Below are 21,823 nucleotides of genomic sequence, written 5' to 3' on the forward strand. Positions count from 1 at the left end.
GTCAAAAAGAAAATTTCGAACCACGTGTAATGGAACGAAACCGAAATATTCCAATTCATTAAACATGCTTTAAAATAGACAGGTCAATAAAACAACTAAAACATTGATAGCCAAATGGAAAAATTGATGATACATAATCTTGGCACAATCTCCAGCAAGTTAGTCAATCAATTGTACAGTCATATTCTAAATCTTTGAAAATTGTGGTCCTGGTGAACATGGCAGGAATGATGAGACGGTAAGAAGCACACATATTTTATCATTATTTTGACAACCGTCCTTATAGAACATCAGTTAACAAAAGCTCCCACTGCTACCTACTACCGTCCATAAGGATGATAACGACCACTTGGAGTACTCCCTGCACCATCGTATCCTCCTCCTCCTCCTCCGCCTCCTCCTCTACTTCCATAGATCGAGCCTCTACCACCAGCCGGGTATCCAGCGCCAATGCCCATATCGTAGATACCTGCATACCCACCAGTATTAGGAGCACCACCGCTGTTATACGCGCTATAGCTCTCGTCAGGTCCACCATAACCGCCTCTCAAATCATAACCTCTGCTAAAGCCAGCTCCATAACGAGCTGAATACCCCATAGAAGGGTCTTCTCTGTATGCTCCAATGCTACTAGTACCATACATTCCATAGCCACTAAAATCACTTCCACCATATCCACCATATCCACCATAGCTACCACCTCTAGCACCGTATGGTCCACCTGCCCTAAAACCACCACCATATCCGCCACCTCCGAACTCCCCATATGCATCACCATAGCCACCACTGTAACTTGGCCTTGAATCATGGTATCTCTTTGAAGGGGCGGGAGGTGGATTTGCTTTTTTCGGCTCGGCCTTCTTGATCTCCACCTTTAAAACAAAGAAGCATTAATCTTAAGTGTTAAAATGACTTCAACTGATGAATATATTTAGTAAATAATTTCTATTCTTATGTTGTACTTGTACATATGACCAATACAATGAAAAAACCATACAGGAACTGATATAAAACCTCATTGCAATTAACCTTTTCTTTTCAACATGTATCTTAATTTGATAAGCATGTGATTGAAAAAAAATGGCTTTCAGTAAGAGACAACGGCAGTGATCGAATGAGCTGTGATTATGAAAATCTTCAAAAGTTCCTTCCATTCACTTTGATTTTCTCAGTTTAAAATGTTTTAGTATTAGAGTCAATAAACTGGAAAATGTAATCAAACAATACACAGCACTGCTTCAATATATATATATATATATATATATATATATATATATATACCATTTCCTACTAGTTTACATTTTTCCTCGCTTACTAATGTTTTCCAAAATCATTTTGCAAAATAGATTTCAAAGATTTAAAACTTTTTCAAACTTCACTCCAGATGAACCCTGAGCAACTCTCGCAAGAAATGAATTTGAGGCTTCCTATAGACTTCTCAATTGAATAATCTTGTGCCATGGGGTAAATTCGCCTTAGTTCAGTAAATTGAATTCACGTACATATATACAGATTAAGAAATTTAGAACTTGAGTGAATGACTGGTTCGAAGTGGAACTTATAAGAAATACGAACTACTTTGACAGAACTTTTGGACTTTTCAAATCAAATCTCTCGTTAGTATCATATTTGTTTGAAAAAGGTTCAGATTCCAAAATCAAAGAAATTGACCGACAAAATAAATACGAAGGCCATGCAACCACAAGTTCGTCCATTGCTCAAACAGAATTGATAATTCATCAAAAACAACTATCCCATTGGTAAATAGGATTTAAAATCCTGTGTACATAAATTATTTTCTATAAAAGATAGAAAGTGAAAATGTGAGATTAGTTCAGCTAGGAAAGAACTCTGCTGACCTGACTGCCGGCAAACTCAAGCCTGTTTCCGTTTGCCAAGAGTTCATCAACTGCTTGCTCTGTCTCAAATGTAATGAAACCAAACCCACGAGACCGACTAGTGGAGTGGTCACGCATAATCTGGTGTTCCTGAACCTCGCCGTATTGCATAAAAAAATCCCTGAACTCATCTGCTTGACACTTAAAAAGTGAGCATACTATACCTCATAGTACCATCTAAACAATCATTCATGTAAACAATAAGTTACCTTCATCTACAGATGTCGGAATTCCACCAACAAAAATCTTCTTGGTCTTGAAATCTCGAGAACTGGAGGAACCTTTGGGTATTGTTCGCTTGATTTCCACCTAAAGTTAAGTCAAAGTTTGAGCTTGAAATCATTGAAACCTAACAGCTAACTCAAAATCAACACTAAATGCAGGCCTACTTGTTTCCCATTAATAATATGTGAGTCCTCAATGACTTTATCTACCACAGAGGGATCAGCATAAGTCACAAACCCGAATCCGCGGGGATGACCAGTCTTCCGGTCCTTCATTATAACGGAGTCCGTAATTTCTCCATATTCACCGAAATGATTAACAAATTGTGCTGCAAAATATTCAATTGAAACCCCCACTATTACAATAACAACAAAACAACAATTCATAGGAAACGCATAACCGTATGAAGAAACTAACCGGAAGTTGTTTCCCTCGGTAAACCTCCCACGAAGATTTTCCTGCAGCAGCAATCAAATAACCAAAAAACACGGATCAAAAAACATAAAACCAAACGTCACAACCCTATTTCCGCGATTTCATCACGAACCCCATTCCCGCACCACAAAATACTCCAAAAACAAAAAACAACACCGGACAAGGATAACTTACCCAGCACTGGCCCCGTCGCCATGAGAGGGACGGTCATGTCTACTCCCATCGTCTTCATGGTTCGAGGTCTTGGGGTCATCGTGTTCGCCATTAGTAACACCATCATTTACCTTGGAATCCATGGAGTTTTCCGACATCAATGGAACAGAGGAGCTTGAAGAGAGGGAGGATTAAGAGAAGTGAACAAGAAAAATGACTAAGCCCTAGAAGACATGTGTTGATGCTCGCTGGTTTCGCAGCGCCGAGTACGGAAAAATGGCGCCCTTAAACCCTAGAATTCGCAATTCGCCATAACCTCGAGCCGGGCCCGCCAATTCACCGTGCTATAAATATATCGGTTTCTTATCTGCTGCGCTCCGGCCTATTTTAATCGCGTATAACCGGAATTTTCTTACTTAAATTACAAATTTAACCCTACCATTTAAAATATATATATAATTAAATTTTAAATTGAAACTAATTTAAATGCATTTTATTTTAAATTTTATGTAAATAAGTAAACAAAAGGCTAAATTATAAAAAATATAACTATTTTTTGTCACTTTTTTTTTAAATACACTATTTAAAAAATAATAATATTACCGTTACTTCGAGAACGAGCAATAACTCGTGTGTTTGTTCTCGAGCTCTAACGTGGGTTCACGCGGAGAGTGGATCTTCACTGATGCAACTACCGATCATTAGATTAAATAAAAGGTCGAAGACCTAGAAATTGTGAACTTTCTTCTCGGAGCCCCTGAACTATGACAACCTGCTAACCTATTGGTCTAAAGAGTAAACCATTTGAAGTAATCATCGCCCTTGCAGCCCATAATCCACTGGATTAGTCATCGGGTCGCCAAATGTGCAGACCCAATGTGAAATGAGTTTGTCGCTTTGTGCAACTTCCGCCGATCACCCGAGAAGAACGAGCAGCATAAGAGCGAAATGCAACATCTTCAATTAAACTCGATCTAACGTCAACCATGAAGTTAACGACATAACTCACAAAAACAATACGTGGCGATAAAAAGGGAGCAAGATGTTAATCTTAAAATGGAAGACGAGATAGAATATCGAGAACTCGATAATCCGAAGAAAAACACTTGTTAAACTCCACTCAATCTGTACTATTTTTGTTGAGTTATGAAATATCACAGCGGTTCGAGATGGGAACGGAATATTGTTTATAAGAGTGTGAAAACGTATCACTAATAGACACGTTTAAATAAAAACCATGAGTCTAACGACCAGATGTAATTGGTCAAAACGGATAATATCGGTTAGCAGTGAGCTTGAGCTAGGAAACTTCTCTCTAATAGACACGTTTTAAAACCGTGAGCCTAACGGCCAGGCTAATGAGCCAAATGAGAGAAACATCTCTCTAATGAATTCTTCATTGCTTTATTTTTAATATTTTATTCTTCACACGTCACATCTCCACGAAAAAAAATTATATATATAATTATTTTATTTTACAAAAGCCGTCAGCGGAGTCTTCAAGCCAGATACAACCGACAGCTGTCGGGAGTAACCATACTCTACAATAAAACGACGGCGTTTCAAGTTAGCTAAATTGCAAGTCTTTAATTGAGTGAAGCTAAGACTAGAACGTTAACTTAGACTATGCTTTATTTATTTATTTATTATTATTTGTTGGAATTAAAATTAAAACGAGTTTTTAAATTTATGTCAAATAATTTTAAAAAATTAATATTTATTTAAATTTTTTTACCAAAATTTTAACTTTTTAATATTTTTCATTAAATTTATTTTTAATATTTATGTCAAAAAAATATTTTTTGTTTTATTTTATTATCAATTTTAATAAAATAATTATAATATCAATTTATTCAATCAAATATAATATCAATACTTTTTTAATTTTATATTTTACGACGTCGTTTTAAAAATTTGTATGAAACTAGAATTAAGACATCATCTTCGATCATGCTTTATTATTATTATTATTATTTGAAGTCAAATTAAAACTCGAATTTTTAAATTTTTTATTTTGCATTGGATATTTATAAATAAAAAAAAATTGGTTCTTTTCGCATTAAATATTATATTTAATGATTTTAAAAATTATTGAATTTGATAAAATAATAATAATAATAAATAATTCAGACTAAATTTAAATTAATTATATAGACTAATTTTATGATAGGTTGAAAGTACGAGGACCAAATTTAAATATTTAAAAGATTAATTATTGGAATGTAAATGTTTTTTTTTTTTTTTTTTTACAATTATATTTGTAAGAAAATGACCCAATATTGTTGCTAAGTTATTTATTCTTGTACCCTACAAAATAGGTTTAATTAAAATTTTGACCCCACCCTTTTGGAAAATAGCATTTGGGCCCAAGAAGCAATGTCCGACCAAACATTGAGGTATCTCTTTGTCCATTTACTCCAATTTGAGAAAGATCCCTCTTCCCCGTCTTCTCCTAAGTTTACTGCTAACATGTATTGTCTGTTTCGGTTCATGTATCGTCATCAGCCTCACGATTTTAAAACGTATCTACTAGGAAAAAGTTTCCACGTCTATAAACAATGTTCCGTACCTCCCCTCCAATTAGGGGTCTTAGTGTATTTGTTGACCCACTGTCTCGGACACATGGTTTTGATACCATTTGCAACAATTCAAGTCCACTGTTAGTTGATACTGTCCGCTTTTATCCATTACATATAGCTAACGATTTAAAAACGCGTATACTAAGAATAAGTTTATCTGTAATCAATGTGTTTGTTTCTTTTTTCAACTAATACGGGACCTCGGAAGAATAATATAGTTATTCAACAAGGGTCAAACAGTGTGGATGATAATTCTACACGAGGTATTAAGTCGTTTAGGGACTATAACTCGAGCGTTTATTAGACCCGCATCGAGGAAGACAGTAAGTTGCAATTGTAGCAACTGCATTGAATAATTCTTCTCGAGAAATGATGATTGTTTTTCGAGTTTTATAAGATAAGGAATCGTTTAAGTGGAACCCTTTTATTAGGTAAAAGCAATAGAAGAAAGAATTGCTTGAATGAAAGGTTTGCTTTGGACAATTACTTGTAAGTGCTTGAAATCCACAAGGACTACTTTCTCTCTCCTCTATTCTCTCTCTTAAACCGATTCACGGCGGAGAGAAACTCGACGGGTTTCTTGGAATCTCCATAACTTGAAGTGGGTCGAGAAGATTCTGAAGAAATATTGAAGGAATATGAACAAATTTTAGAGAGAGAAAGTTAGAGAGAGAGAAGAATTTGGATAGGATCGATGGATAGCTTGCTCTGCGATGAATTGATTCAAGAAATTTTTCAAAAGCTGCCGTCGCCGTCGTCTACCGCCGTGTCTCTGGTGTCGAAGCGGTGGCTCCGACTTTACCGGACCTCCAAAACCGCCTTGTCTCTCCGCCTCTGTGATTCCTCTGTTTTATCTCTCTCGTCTCTCCTCTCCCACTACCCCTTTCTCTCATCCCTTTCAATTCTCTCTGCCGATTCCTCCGCCGTGCCGACCGCCACTCTTTCCACCCAAGTAATCTGGAAAATCCGCCGTTTCTGTGGAAATTTTCAGTCTTTAAGACTCCTCGCCGGTCCTGTTTCTCTCTCATCGCTTATTTCTCTATCCTCTGTTTGTACCCACCTCGCTTCTCTCTCTATCAACATATCTCGGCCGTTGAATTTCCGGTGGGTCGTTAATTTCCCATCTCTGAAATCGCTCTCTGTCTCGGTTAGCTCCGGCGAGGGTTTTGAAATTGAGTTGAATTCCGACGATTGGGAGTGGGAATCGGCGGATTTGGCGATTCAGAGCCTCTGTTTATCCGGTCTCCGCGCCGGCGATTGGGGCGCCGGCTGGCTGTGGCGGAGCTGCAAGAATCTCCGACAATTGCAACTCCGTAGCTGCGAGACCGTCGGCGATGGTGGGTCGTTTTCGTCGTTCGTCGAGTGTTTGCCAAGCCTCCATGAAGTTGAGCTACGAACTTGCCGGAGCATCGCCGACGGCGTTCTGATGAAATTAGCAGACAATTGCCGGAATCTTACCTCCCTCCTCGTCTACGACGGCGGCAGTCGTGAAGGTATCTAAAGTAAATTCTTTCCTTCCTTACCCTTAGATTAAATTTTGACCATTATAATAACTAACTTCAGCCATTTGAATAAGTTACTCACTTATGAAATAATTACCGTAGAATTAGTAGTAATATGGTTAATAATTTTAACTTATAGAACAATTACATTAAAATTGGTAGTAGTTTTGTGCTCGTGACCGACTTTATCCACCCTAGTTATTGTATTAGAAAGTTAGTTACTGTTTTATCCACTAGAGTTGCTGCATTAGAAAGCTAGTTACTACTTTATCCACTCTAGTTACATCATTAGAAAGCTAGTTACTGCTTTATCCACTATAGTTACTGCATTATAAAGCTAGTTACTGTTTTATCCACTCTAGTTACTACTTAAGATTACTTTATAGTTACTGTTTTATCTACTATAGTTACTGCTTAAGATTATTTTGTTCTAATGTAGTTACTGCTTTATCCACTATAGTTACGGCTTAAGATTAATTTGTTCTACTTTGTTCTACTATAGTTACTGCTTTGTCTACTATAGTTACTGCTTTGTCTACTATAGTTATGACTTAAGACCACTTTGTTTTACTGTAGTTACTACTTAAGATTACTTTGTTCTTTTGTAGTTACGATTTAAGATTATTTTGTTTTACTATAGTTACTGCTTCATATTAATTTGTTCATCTAATAGTTTATGCTTTTATCCAGTACAGTTACGTCTTAAGATTGCTTTATTCTGCTAATAGTTACTGCTTAAGATTACTTTGTTCTACTATAGTTACTGCTTGATCCACTATAGTTACGACTTAATATTACTTTGTTCTGCTATAGTTACTGTTTTATCTGCGGCTTAAGATTACTCTGTTCCCCAAAAGATCTATTCCCTTAATTTTTTCCTTTGCTTATTTTACTTGTTTCGACATATTTCGATCGCGGGTCAAATTTAACAAAGGTCTACTCCGATTCCTCAACGACCACCGGACCGAATTGCAGAGTCTAGACCTTCGTCTTCCTCTCGACCTCAACAACGAGCATCTCACTGCCATAGCCGCAAACCTTCGAGGTCTCTCATCTCTCCGGCTACAAAGTTGCTGTCTTGTCACCGGCGATGGTCTAAAAGCCATCGGCCTCGCCCTCGGCCCCTGTCTCGTGGAACTAGCCTTAATTAACTGCGACGTCGTCGCGAGAGAATCCGGGTTGCTAGCCACCATGGGACAGAGCTTGAAGCAATTGAAAACTCTGGACTTATCTTACAATGAGATGTTGCTTGACAAGGACTTCAGCTCCATGATCATCTCTTGCAGCTCCATTACAGAGCTCAACCTCCGCGGCTGCAAAGGGCTGACCGGAGCCTCCATTTTGGCCACGTGGCGGAGCTGCAAGAACTTGGAGGCCATTGACATTGTTCAATGTCCAAGAATTCAGGCCAGTGCTTTGGAGCTCTGTGTGCTGAATTTGCCCAAATTGAGACAGCTCAAGGTTGAAGGCGACAGGGTTTCCGACATCGTCGGGAGCTCGGCGTCGCGCCGATTCGTCGATATTGTTGTTTGATCCAAATGGGGTCGAAGAAAACCCCAATTTTAAGATCATATAAATAAGAAGGATGATTCATAAATTACACTCTTTCGTGTTGGAATAAATGTTCGATGTTTACGTGAAAATAAAATTAGGGTTTATGGGTTTGTTTTTTTTTTTTTTTTTAAATTATAATATTACCGTTCACTTCTCATAAACGTCACAAAATTGGATCTTAGAGAATAAATTTATTAGAACGTCAAGCAGATAATTGAGGTAGAAATGACTGCGAATGACATGAAAGAAGTTGAGATATGTGTATGAATTAAGCTTGAAAAAAGGCATAAACCATCCGTCAGATAGAGATGCTCTCGTGGCATGGCGGAATAAAGACATAAACCATCCATTAGATAGAGATGCCCTCGTGGTATGGCGGGCGCGAGGACGAAGGCAGGGAATATTTCGTCACCGGTCTCATTTATCTAACGGTAACAAAATATTTCCATTCCCTCCTTCATTCCGTGTATAGACAGTGGATCCCCGTTTAGAGCGGGTCCTTGCAAATAAAGTGAATACGAGCATTTAAAGTATTTGTAACGACCCAGATCCACCGCTAGCAGATATTGCCCTCTTTAGCTTTTTCCTTTTGGGCTTCCCCGCTTTAAAACGGGTTTGCTACGGAAAGGTTTCCACACGCTTATAAATGATGATTTGTTCTCCTCCCCAACTAATGTGGGACATCACGAGGATATTTATAATTTTCATACAAATTTATAAGATCAATTTTTTCAACACGAGCATAATTTAATTGTAATTATTATTAAGCTGCGTTCACGTTAGCATTTAAAAACTTACAATATTATATTAATTTTCTTTTTAATTATCTAAAAATAATTTATCTAAAATCTTTCTTCATAAACAATTATACATCGACTTTCCTTTATTATATTATTAATATTGGTACTTATCAGATAGATTAATTAAATTATTTTGGTCTTTTAAAAATATTTATTAAATAAAAAACAGCATTTTTAATTTTTTTTAATGGGAAGTGTGGTGTTTTTTTAAATATTATTGTAAAATTAAAAAAAAAAAAAAAAAAGGGCAGGAGATGAGCTGTCAAATTATTTATTTATTTATTTAAAAAATTGAATTTGTCAAAGCAGCTTTTAGTTTGAAACAGACGTACCAACTCTATTTATTTTCCACATTTTCTGTTTTTTTATATATATATATTTTTTTGAATTTTATCTTTTTATTTACTTTATTATTAAATTAATAATATAATTTGAAGTATTTTCAATTTTTTTTTAAATATTATTAATAAATACGGTTGAGTTATATATTTTTGAGGTAATGAAATAAAAATAAATAATTATTTGTCTTTTTTTTGTTCCAATTATTCACGTCCACGTGGATTGGTTGCACCGCCAATGTAATTGTCACCGCATAATTAACGATTTCTTTTAATTAAAAAAATAAAATTTGAGTTAAATTAGAATTTTTATTTTTTTTTTTAATTTTCAATGTTTGGGCCATGGTGAATTTATGAAAAATAAAAAACAAAATTTCGGATTTGTAAACCCGACCAACTTGAAAATAACGTTACAACTCAACTATACCTTACTTTTTAAAAGATTAAGAATACGTTTATCACCGACTTATCGACCCGAAATTTCAGGTTGGTCTAAAAGATTTTTCCAACCTATTTTGAAATCTCGTTAGCATACCGTCCATGTCTCACTTTGATATGTAACAGTCTAAGTCTACTGCTAGCATATATTATCCTATTTAGGATGAATTTTCGTTCAAATGCTTCCCCTCGAAGGATCCAACCCATCTCGAAATCTCGTTAGCATACCGTCTGATGTCTAACTTTGATACTACCTGTAGCAGTTTAAGTCCACTGCTAGTAAATATTATCCTATTTAGGACGATTTTCCGTTCAAAGGCTTCTCCTTAAAGTGTTGAGGATGTTTTCACATTCTTATAAAAAATGTTATGTTAGGTAAGGGACGTGGAATCTCGCAAAATGATTATACACTTCTCGATCATTTCCATTATTAAAAAAAAAAAAAAATAATAATAAATCTTAAAATATAAAATTTTTATACTAAAAATGATAATATTTTAATTTTGCGTCTAATAAATTCATAAATAAATAAATAAAAAACTGAAAATTTGTTAAACATTTGATAAATATTGATATAATAAATTATTTGCTATAAATTTAGAAACCAAATAAATAAATGCGTACGATTATTTTTATTTTTTATTTTTAAAATTTTTAATTCAACAATTAAAAAGTGAAAAAAAAAAGTGGAAAATTCAAAAGAGAGTGGAGGGTGTCGAGCGCCGTTCGCCGAGCGGGAGCGAAAGGGGCGGACTCCCGGTCATTCAGCAATCAATCGAGATAGCGGAGCTCGAGGAGGCCGAGGCTATGGCGACGGAGTCGTCGGAAGGAGAAGACGATGTGAAGCTTACAGGAGGAAATCAAGTTCTCGTGGTTGAAGACGATCTCAGAGAAATGGGGAAAAAGGCCGCTTGGAGTGTTAGCTCGTGCAAACCTGGGAATGGCGTCTCCGCCCTACGCGATGATAACCTTGAAACTTATTGGCAGTTAAAATTCCCTCTCTGCACTTCTCCTTATGTTTGCGGCATGATTTTTTTATTTTTTTTTATTTTCATATTGCTAATACTGTTGGTTACAGATCTGATGGCGCTCAACCTCATTTGGTGAACGTTCAATTTCAGAAGAAAGTGAAATTGCAGGTATGAGATTGTTACTCTTATAACTTCGAACTGTTAGAATTCTATTTGAGGTCGAAATGTTGAGGAATAATTGGGGATTTTTGCAGCTGGTTGTTCTCTACGTAGATTTTAAGCTTGACGAGAGCTACACGCCGAGTAAGGTATCTATACGCGCAGGGGACGGCTTCCATAATTTGAAGGTAATTCATAATTTTCAGGATTTCTCTCCAAACATACAAGTTTTAATCATTTTGAATATATTACTTTGGTTGAATTTAGGAAATAAAAACCGTGGAGCTCGTTAAGCCAACTGGTTGGGTTTATTTATCATTGTCTGGAAGTGATCCAAAGTAAGTGCAGAACATCAACACCACTTACCATTTCTGTTGTTTTTTTGTCCGTTTTCTTCATAAAATATCTTCGCTTCAGTGAACTGTTCTTGTTTGACTCAATCTTGGGTTTTAGATGAAGCGCAAAATAATAGATGCAGTTGTTAGGATCAGATATGGGTTATCTTGGGTTTAATCTCAATATGCCTCAACGTTGTTCTTATCTAGAGTTTTGTTTTATCCCTTAAATTATTGGTGACAGGACTAGTATTTCCTTGAGTTAATAAAGTAGTTTGTTGAAATCTCTTATCATAATAATTTAAGAGCCTCGTTATTCTTGGTTCATTGGGAGGGATACTTCTAAAATAAGAGTTGGAACAGACTTCACGAGGTTGATTAGATAAGGAGCGTTTATATTTTTGTGGCTACTCTACATCACGAAAGATTTGTTGAGTTTGATAGCTTGTGCTAGAAATACTGAAACATTGGCAAGAAAATTACAAGTTATAGCTCCCAATCAGAGATGCGTTGTCCTCTTCACTTTTAGCTACTCACTACCAGCCTACCCCTCTGATAGGCCCCTCTTTTTATCCTTAGTATTACAAAAGAGGGCGTCCCGCCACCTGACTAAATGCCTCACACTTCCATTGTGCAAGAACAGTCTAACACTAACCCCCTTACATTTAGGCATGCACTTTCTCCTAGTAGATAATGCAATTGGGAGTTTTCCACCCCTATTGAGATTGCTCTTTTGAATTCGCAGTTTACCTCTTTCATATTCTTCTTAGTGACAATTGATGATTTTTCCTTTTAGGCACCAAAAAAAGTATTTTCCTTTGTTGGCCATGGCTAAGTGACTACGATCAAAACTAGACCCTCTTGATTGTCTCTCTCTACAACTGGTCTCTTTTTTCTCTCATTTGCTCATATCCACTTCTTCTCTAAACATGGACACATGAATTTCATACTTCCTGCTTGGGATCAAGAGTCATCCATGAAGCCAATGGTGAAGCTGTAAAGGCCCAAGCCCACCGCTAGCAGATATTGTCCTCTTTGGGCTTTCCCTTTCGAGCTTCCCCTCAAGGTTTTTAAAACGCGTCTGTTGGGGATAGGTTTCCACACCCTTATTAAAGGTGTTTCGTTCTCTTCCCCAACCAATGTGGGAGCTCACAATCCACCCTCCTTGGGGGCCAGCGTCCTCGCGGGCACTCGTTCCCTTCTTTAATCGACGTGGGACCCCCAATCCACCCCCCTTTGAGGCCAGTGTCCTTGCTTGCTGGCACACCATCTCGTGTTCACCCCCCTTTGAGGCCAGTGTCCTTGCTTGCTGGCACACCATCTCGTGTTCACCCCCCTTCGGGGCTCAGTCTTCTCGTTAACACATCGCCTGGTGTCTGGCTTTGATACCATTTATAAAGGCCTAAGCCCACCGCTAGCAGATATTGTCCTCTTTTGGCTTCCCCTTTCGGACTTCCCCTCAAGGTTTTTAAAACGCGTATGCTAGGGAGAGGTTTCCACATCCTTATTAAGGGTGTTTTGTTCTCCTCCCTAACCGATGTGGGATCTCACCTAAGCAATACAAAAATTGCTTGGAGAAGGGGATTTGGTTGTATGTCCTGAAGGGACACGGGAGTCGTATTTATTCAGGCCACTTTTTGCTGAGTTGACTGATGAAATTGTGCTGGTTGCTATGAATACGAGTATGTTTTATTGGACAACAACCATGTCAGACAGTGGATTAAAATGGTTGGATCCAATTTCCTTTTGATGAGTCTGAACCAAGTTACGGCAATGGTTGTTCTTCCTAACATTTTGAGGGAATTGTCATGTGCTGGAGGGAAATCTAGTTATGAGGTTGCTAATTAGATATAAAGACATTTGGCTGATGTTTTGGGATTTGAATGTACTAGGTTTATGAGAAACGATAAGTACTTTGATGGGAATGATGGAATGTCCAAGAGAAAAAATCTTAATTATCTTTAGTTAAAAAGTTGATGATTTTTATTATTATTATTTTTTTGGTAATAACAAACTGATATTGGACATTAGCGAGTGAGAGAGGAAAAAAGACACATTGAAGAGAGAGAGAAGGGGGAGAGAGATAATAAAGGGGGGTGTTTCTAGAGTGAGAAAAGATAATAAGAATATGAAATTTTAGAGAGAGAGAGGGGATTGTTTTCATTTTCACTGGAGAAGAAGCTCTGAAACAGCATAGAGGGGAATAGAAGGGTAGGAGAAGAAAGAGAGACCAATTTCACATAAGCTAAAAAAATAAAATCAATTGTCAAAACATTTTTCCATTACTCAACTATTCGTCAGGGGACCATTTTGAACTTTTTGTTAAAGGTGAAGGACTAAACTATCAGTTTTTGAAATGTAGGGACCGAATAGAAACTTGTCTTCAAACCAAAGGATCAAAAGCGTATTTTACCCATTAATTTACGTTGTAAATTAGTGCACTTTCATTAGCTCATTCTTTGATTAGGATCAGTTTGTGTTATTGCTACCAGTATCCCATTGGAAAGCTCGATTTGTCTTTTTTAGTTATTAATTAAACCTTTTGATAACCAGAACTTCTTTTAGATACTGCCTTCTGAAGTGTGATGATTGATGGATATATATGGAAAACTCTAAACCTAACTATCTTAATGATATGGTAATCAAGAAAAAGGATCTAATTCTCTTTATCAGGCCATTGATATGAACTGAAAAATCTGCTATTCCACTAGTTCATGAATCTGGATATGAATTATCGGTTTGAATAGGTGATCAGACTAATGAATTCAGAAGAAGTTCACAGGATAAGTTGATGTAGTTCTACTGTAGTCAGTAGATTATAGATAAGGTCGGACACCTTATTACTCTATGGGTGGAAACTTATATATATATATAGGCACACACATGAGAAGCAATTTCATTGATGGTAAAGAAATGCATCGTATACCTGAAGCTTGCTTGCAAAGAGAAATAGTGAAAATATGGGGAAAGTGAGTGGCCTGGTGTGAGATCCTACATCAGTTGGAGAGGGGAACGAAGCATTCCTTATAAGAGTGTGGAAATCTCTCCCTACCATATGCGTTTTAAAACCGTGAGGCTGACGACGATAATAACGGATCAAAGCGGACAATATCTGCTAGCAGTGGGCTTGGGTTAACAAGTGGTATCAAAGTCAGACACCTGTGCCAACGAGGAGGTTGGGTCCCCAAGGGGGGTGGATTGCGAGATCCCACATCGGTTGGAGAGGGAAACGAACCATTCCTTATAAGGGTGTGGAAACCTCTCCCTACCATACACGTTTTAAAACCATGAGGCTGACAACGATACGTAACGGACCAAAGTGGACAGTATCTGCTAGCGGTGGGCTTGAGTTGTTACACCTGGCAATCATCAAGCCCGTTTTCAATAGGAAGGAGGATCTTGTCCCATTTGATCAGATGAATTCCCGCATTCTCAATATTGCCTTACAATAGGAAATTCCTATAAATACTTTATCTAGTTGGCACACTTTTGGTGGCATTGTGAATAGGGATAAGTAGTATAGTGGAAGGTTGGTTAATGCGGCTTGTGGCGTCTATAAGAGGAAGGGAACCCGTAGAAATATGAGAATTCCTCCAAGAGTGTTGCTTTTTCTTTCATCCTTCTTAAAAGGCTTCTTTCTTATTATGCGTCCGGGTTGGCCTAGTGATCAAGGACCACATAAATAACGAAGGATTTAGGGAGTACGAGTTCCGACGAACACCTACTTAAAATTTAATATCCTACATGTTACCTTAACAACTAAAAGTGGTAGGATCAGAAGGCAAAATAGTTGAGGTTCGCACAAGCTGCCTCTGATACTCATGAATTATATAACTTGCACGTCTCTAAGGGACACTCAAATCCTTCAACTCATTTTGAACGGTTACACTTTGCAGGGATACATTTGTGAACACTTTTATGTTGCAAATTGCTGTTCTATCGAATCACCTCAATGGCAGGGATACTCATGTCCGGCAGATCAAAGTTTACGGGCCTCGACCGTGAGTAGTTATGCTTTTATTCTCGACAATTGCAGGATCGCTTATCATCGACACCATCAATTTTAACTACTTTCCATATTCCATCTAATGCAGGAACCCAATTCCTCATCAACCATTTCAATTTACTTCAAGAGAGTTCATCACTTATTCTACTATAAGATGACCAAAAAAAGCTGACGAGACGTGACTGATGCTTGTTCCAACAGCAAAAACCAATTTGTATGTATATTTTGTCTCAAGTTATATAGAATTCTTGTGACCTTACCCATTAATCAACCCGAATCACATCGATAATTTTTTAACCAGGAAGTCATGTCGTGTCGTGTTTAGGTAGTTGAAAGTAGGACTGTACCTTGAAAACTTTAGGAGATTCGATATTTTTTTTTTTACTGTCGTGTAATATTGTATTGCAAAGGAAACACAAAGTGTAGCTTAGTCTAGGCTGATAGGGATGGTTTTTTCTAGTTAAATTACCGGTTTAGTTTTTGAATTTTCTGTGTCGGTTTCTAGAAAGTTCGTGAAGTTTCAAGAATTGTTTATTTGGTTGGTGGAACTTTTCATTTAACGTCTAATATGTTAGAATTCTAAATTTTCAATTTTGTATATCGGTAGTTCATGAGCTTTAGAACTATATTTAACTTGGCAACTAAGAACGTTCTAATTTTTGTACGATCTAACATTGAGAGTATATGTCCGGACTAGTTAAGGTAGATTTAATTTGGAAACTATGTACACTCTAATATGATCTAATTGTACGTTTAGAGTTTAACTGTATCAAGGAGACAATTTGAGTTACGAGATTCAAGTGATGCACCCATTCAGATAGTATACTGAATTAAATTTTGTACGGACACGATCTATATTATGCTTTTCAAAAGTAAAAACCAACGGAAACAAAATGTAGACCCCATCTAGTTCGATATGAGGGTTGATAATTTCATCAACAAAGCCATGATATGATCGTTGGTACTCTTGATTATTATTAGGGTTTGGATTTGTTTTCTTTTTATCATCACGTGGTGAATTTTTTCTAGCCTTGATACTACCGGTTATAGAATCATGCAACTTATACACTCAAAGAGAGAAGACAAAGAGAAATATACATGATAATAACACCGAGATGATTAGCTCCTTAGCGGTTAGGGGTTTAATATCTCGATAATTTCAAGTAGTTACATATAAGACAATCTTATAACCTAAATAGGCGAATAACATTCTATCGTACAAACGATTGTTAATTCATTCACTAATTTTAACGCGAATGATTCCTATAAATTTAATAATTTAAATAATTTGATAAATGCATAAATTAATCTTTGAAATTTATCATAAAAATGGAGTAATATTATTTTTAACAAATGAAATTTTATAAGAAGGTTGAAAATATTATATAAATTTAAACAAATTTAATAAAATTAAAATAAAAACAAAAATTTAATATAATAAATTTGGAATAAAATAAAAATGGCGCCTCCGCCAAGAACGAACAAAAGGTCAAATTCAAGTTCCCGCCATTTGAACACAGCCAATGGCGCCAAATGGGGAGCGTAAATCTCTTCAGATTCAAGCCAGCAATCCATCTTCCAACATTTTTTCATCTTCGTTTTCTTTCTCCGGACACCGATTCAAGCTACTCCAATGGAATCTTCAAGATCGTCATCATTCTTCCAAGATCTCAGTTCCAGAGAGTTCAATGGATTCAAAGGTTTCCCTCTCTCTACCCCCGCAAATCGCTGTTTTTGTGTTTTCTTGTTATAATCAGCGTATAACATTCCGCTATTTCATTTTTCAGTTCGAAAGCGGCCGCGATTTGCCGCTGATTTTGCGCTTAGCTTTAAGGAAGTCGGAGCTCTTGCCATTGAACACAACGGGGACCAGACGCCGCCGTTGGCCGTTTCGTTCTGCAAGGTCTTGATTCGACTGACCTATTGTTGTTGTTTTGTATTTGCTTCTTTTTCACTGTTTGAATCTGAGAATGAATGAAGGATGTTGTGAACATGTGGTTTTGTAGACGTTGAAAAATTCTCACATATTTGCACTTTCGGATGAGGATGGGATTGTAAGCCTGTTCAATACTCGCAGCAAATTTTCGTTGTTTTCATCTCATCAGGAAAATTCAGGTTCTGGTCTTTTTTCCCTCGTATCAACCCTGTTGATTTGGAATTTGGTTGATTTAGTTGACGGATGTAATTTTTTTTTTCTTTTTTCATTTTACAGAGAACTCTAGGATCTGTGAATGGGAAGCTCATCGCAATGCCGTGTTTGATGTTTGTTGGCTTAAGGTAGTTCACAAATCCAACCCTCCCTGAACTTACTAATTCAGTATTTGGGCTTTTGCATGTTCTTATTTCCACCAATACAGTTCAATTTCTCAACAGAAAGCAGTAATTCACTAGGCAGAATAGTTGGAATCATTGGCTTTTATTTACTCTGCTGATTTGTATACAGATCTTATAATGATAACTGCATCCTAATCATGAATGCTAATGTTGTGCAGGACGATACTCAAATGATCACAGCTTCGGGTGATCAATCTGTAAGTATCATCATTTAGCTCTTGAATCAGTTAATTCATCTAATGAACATCGTCGATATTTTGAACTCTGTCACACGTTTTCATCTGGGAGTGAGTTGTACATTTCTGTTGAACTTCTGCAGATGAAGCTATGGGATGTTCAGGAAATGAAATGCATAGGAATATTGAGAGGGCACAAAGGAAGTGTGAAATCTATATCATCTCACCCAACTAATCATGGTACACATTTCATGTTTTTCAACACAAGAATCTTTGTCTAAACATCCAAAAAGCCATATCTGAGTGACTGCAAAAGAGAGCTACTTTCCTCTAATGGTTGATTTTCTTTGACCCATATAGATATAATTGTATCTGGTTCTAGAGATGGCTCGTTTGCTCTTTGGGACTTGAGAATCCCTTCATGTTCCAAAGTTGGCAATAAGGAGCTGTGCTTGCGGTAAGTAGAATTGGTAGTCTTTGATGTTTTAACTGTTAGAGTTCCAAAGTTTAGTGTTCTAACAACTTACCAAATTACCCTGAAACAGGGCAAGTGCTGTAGTGAAAGGAGCCCATCTTTCACCTCATGCAAAGCGCATCAGGGGTCAAAAGGTTTGCTATTGGCATTTTCTCTTCATCATTTGATTGGCATAAAACCTTACTTACTCTTTCAATTCTTCCAGTCTGCTTCGAAGAGTATAACTTCAGTTCTTTATCTAAAGGACGAACTCTCTGTAGCCACAGCTGGTGCAGTGGATAGGTGCGTATAGGATTTACAATCAATAATCTTATATAGAGTTAGAAGTAGAATTCATTGCTCATAGCTATATAATGTTGCTGATGTTCGTTCTTTTCTTTTGTCTATAGTGTAGTGAAGTTCTGGGATACAAGAAATTTGAAAAATGCAATCACTTGGAGCCAACCCAAATCCAGTGACAAGGTAATGCTCAATTCAAAGATAAATCGGCATCTTATTTAGATTTTTGTAGTACCATTAACATCTCGAGTCTAATTATACATAATTTACCATGATTTATAGGATACGAGATTACATGGTATATCTAGCTTATCCCAAGACGCAAATGGGTCACTTCTTTCAGCATCTTGCATGGACAATAGGTAATTATTAATCACGAGCTATTCTTTCTAGTTTCATGGTTCTTAAATGATAAAAGGATATTTAGTCCTGAATTATGATTTAGCATATATATTATATTTGACCGTTTATTATAGACAAATATTTTGTATGATTTTTAACATTCTATTACGGTTTATCATAGGTATCATATTTGTCCTTTTATTACAGACAAATATCTTGTATCAATTTATTGCTCTTTCTATTTTCTTTGTAATTTATTTGATTCTATAAATTATTATAAATAGAGAATTTCACTACCATTTAGGTGCCGTGGTTTTAGCAAACATTCTCACTAAACACCGAATTTTAACTTCTTTTGAGATTGCGTGCCTGCAAATAGCTACTTTTGTGCAAACTTGGCTTGTATCATGTGTGCAAATAAGAAAATGACATAATTTTTTTCTGTCCCTATAACAGAATATATTTGTACAATGTACTTCAGCTGGAGAAGGGTCCTATGAAATCGTTTTCTGGATGCCAAATAGATTCATTCTTTGTAAAGGTGAGTGTTGTCGTTGTCCCAGAAAGCCATGAAGTTACTTGTTCTTAACAAAAAATTCCTTGAATATATTATTCCTTATGAATGTTTGAATGCTTGCTTATGCAGTCTGTGATCAGTCCTGATGCCTCTTACCTTCTCAGTGGTTCTACCGATGGAAATGCCCATATCTGGCAGGTCAGATTCTTTTTAATAACAAGCTATTGTTAAATTGTGACACGAATTTATAAAGCTGTGTCAAATCAGGTGGATAAGCCTCATGAAGATCCCATCACATTAACGAAACATAATGGAGAAGTTTCGGCGGTGGATTGGTATCTTCTCCAAACCTTTTGCCACTTGCTCTCTGCGCCTCCATGATTATTAAATCATTCTGATAATTTTATCCTCTTTCAGGTCTTCGTTTGAAGTCGGGAAGTTTGTGACATCTTCGGATGATTTCACGGTATGCAATATACAATTCAATTTCTTATTCTCTAGACACAATTCCTTCGGTTGCTAAGATTTTCATAATTCGTAAATTAATTTAATTACCATACTATCTCTACATTTTCATAATTCTTTCACTTTCAAATTAATTTATTTTAATCCAACTCTATAAGTTCGGTAGTTTTTGTCATGATCTTTCATTAGTCGTTAGACGTCAACATTAATCTATTGAATTCAAAACATAGTATTTAAATGCCTTTCTGTGTCCGAGTTTCTAACAAATAATTTACAAAAATTCTTTAGGCAAACGACTTTACTCGAACATGATCTGATCTGTTCTATAGGTTGTATAACTGTGTCCCTAAGTTCTAAGGAGACAAAAATTGTTTACGCAAAGTTTGAAGTGTAACTATGAAGTTCAATTATTAGATTAAAATGTTAATATGAGCATGGCCCAACTAGTTTAGACATAATTTTAATTTGGAGGTAAAACGTTCGCACGTTAAGAAAAACCCTTTTAAACCTTATAAATTCTACAAGATTGCCTTTTGATGATGTTTATTTGGCAAATTATCTGATAGGTTCGGATATGGAATTCCCAAAACAGCAGCTGCAGCTCAAGCAAAAGGGCAACTTCATGCAACCGAAAGAGAATTATGGCAATGCCGACTTTAGAACAGGCCAAAGATTCTGATAGTTCGGATTCTCCATACTTTGACAGAGCCAATGGCAATATCATGGAGCCCAATTTAGGCACTCCTGAATCCAAGGTAAAAAGATTCTTATCAGACGCTGCTTTAATTGAAAGCTTTGAGAAATCTCCTGAAGCCACTGCAAAAAGCCCATCTTCTGTTCTTACTCCTCCTTCCTCCATGAAAAGAAAAACAATCCGAGATTACTTTCTAGTTGCTTCATAAAGCCTCAATCGATTCTTCATCATTTCTAGAGAGTACATATTGTTCATCCACTCTTTTTCTAGACTTTACCTCAATTTTGGTGGTGCATTCAAATAGAAGCCTTTTGAACAAGAACCTCCCCAAGTTTGCAGTTGGAAGCTGAGTTTTTTGGGTTAAGTTTATACCTTAGTTTCGGATGGTATGAGATTATGTGGTATTTTGTAGGCTTACTGTAATGGGGTATGGATTTGTAGGCTTGGATTTGAGATGTACAGTTAAGGGGATGCAATTTTGTAAGATGTGTATTTTATGGTATTTTAACTCATTTTGGTATATATAACATTTTGATCATAAGTATAAGTTTAAGTCTCTATTTGGGGCAATTCCCTTTTGAGCTCGACCGACACATCTCTAATTATTATAGATGGTAGTTGGTCGAAGCTCTAGTAGGTAGCCACTCTTAGGAATCGTATGTGTTGAAAGAATTCTTTTAGCTTCTTCTTTGTGGATTTGTTTGACGATCCTCTTTATTTGGTAGTGGTCGATTAAGGCCTACACAACCTCAACTCGAAAGACTAAAAGTTTGGTCTGAATAAATATCGTAAATTTTCAAATTAGCGAGATGGATTTCTCTTCCTAATGATATAAGATACCTGTAAAGTCAAAATTGGTCGTTATTTTAAATTAAACCTTTGAATAATGATGCTAAATCGTATAGCTAAACAAATTAAATTATTAATATTACCAACGACTCATGCCAAATCTGAAATAGACAAATCGTATTCTTTCTTATAATATCACTCCAAAATATACTACAATTATGGACCATGTGTGCAATAAGATGAAAGTTAAAGTACTAAAAAGAAATATATCAATATTATGTTGTTTTAATTATATATATATATATATATATTCATATGCATTGAAAGTGTTAATTAATAGGTTGAATAATGCAAAAAAA

General features: G+C 36.3%; 4 protein-coding genes across 4 annotated transcripts; 3 read left to right on the forward strand and 1 right to left on the reverse strand.

The window, feature by feature from the left end:
* Positions 1 to 87: 87 nt before the first annotated feature.
* On the reverse strand, positions 88 to 3,034 carry LOC111792988 (heterogeneous nuclear ribonucleoprotein 1). Its single transcript, XM_023674635.1, has 6 exons — positions 2,733 to 3,034; positions 2,541 to 2,581; positions 2,288 to 2,451; positions 2,108 to 2,207; positions 1,860 to 2,029; positions 88 to 872 (listed from the first exon to the last, which is right to left on the reverse strand). The coding sequence occupies exons 1-6, from the start codon at positions 2,867 to 2,869 to the stop codon at positions 321 to 323; spliced, it is 1,164 nt and encodes a 387-aa protein (XP_023530403.1). The 5' UTR covers positions 2,870 to 3,034; the 3' UTR covers positions 88 to 320.
* Positions 3,035 to 5,618: 2,584 nt separating this feature from the next.
* LOC111793192 (F-box/LRR-repeat protein 7) lies at positions 5,619 to 8,454 on the forward strand. The gene is made up of 2 exons (XM_023674968.1): positions 5,619 to 6,783; positions 7,727 to 8,454. Exons 1-2 carry the CDS (start codon positions 5,985 to 5,987, stop codon positions 8,323 to 8,325), a joined length of 1,398 nt encoding a protein of 465 aa, XP_023530736.1. The 5' UTR covers positions 5,619 to 5,984; the 3' UTR covers positions 8,326 to 8,454.
* A 2,136-nt stretch (positions 8,455 to 10,590) lies between these two features.
* LOC111793193 (anaphase-promoting complex subunit 10) lies at positions 10,591 to 15,991 on the forward strand. The gene is made up of 6 exons (XM_023674969.1): positions 10,591 to 10,908; positions 11,001 to 11,061; positions 11,148 to 11,240; positions 11,320 to 11,390; positions 15,284 to 15,388; positions 15,482 to 15,991. The coding sequence occupies exons 1-6, from the start codon at positions 10,730 to 10,732 to the stop codon at positions 15,549 to 15,551; spliced, it is 579 nt and encodes a 192-aa protein (XP_023530737.1). The 5' UTR covers positions 10,591 to 10,729; the 3' UTR covers positions 15,552 to 15,991.
* A 938-nt stretch (positions 15,992 to 16,929) lies between these two features.
* On the forward strand, positions 16,930 to 21,216 carry LOC111792313 (denticleless protein homolog A). Its single transcript, XM_023673690.1, has 16 exons — positions 16,930 to 17,093; positions 17,181 to 17,296; positions 17,400 to 17,508; positions 17,606 to 17,670; positions 17,886 to 17,924; positions 18,047 to 18,143; positions 18,264 to 18,360; positions 18,449 to 18,512; positions 18,584 to 18,660; positions 18,768 to 18,840; positions 18,940 to 19,019; positions 19,456 to 19,540; positions 19,646 to 19,714; positions 19,784 to 19,851; positions 19,934 to 19,982; positions 20,548 to 21,216. The coding sequence occupies exons 1-16, from the start codon at positions 17,027 to 17,029 to the stop codon at positions 20,881 to 20,883; spliced, it is 1,491 nt and encodes a 496-aa protein (XP_023529458.1). The 5' UTR covers positions 16,930 to 17,026; the 3' UTR covers positions 20,884 to 21,216.
* Positions 21,217 to 21,823: the final 607 nt, after the last annotated feature.

This window comes from Cucurbita pepo, chromosome LG04 (genome assembly GCF_002806865.2).
Source record: "Cucurbita pepo subsp. pepo cultivar mu-cu-16 chromosome LG04, ASM280686v2, whole genome shotgun sequence".
Taxonomy (NCBI): Eukaryota; Viridiplantae; Streptophyta; class Magnoliopsida; order Cucurbitales; family Cucurbitaceae; genus Cucurbita; species Cucurbita pepo.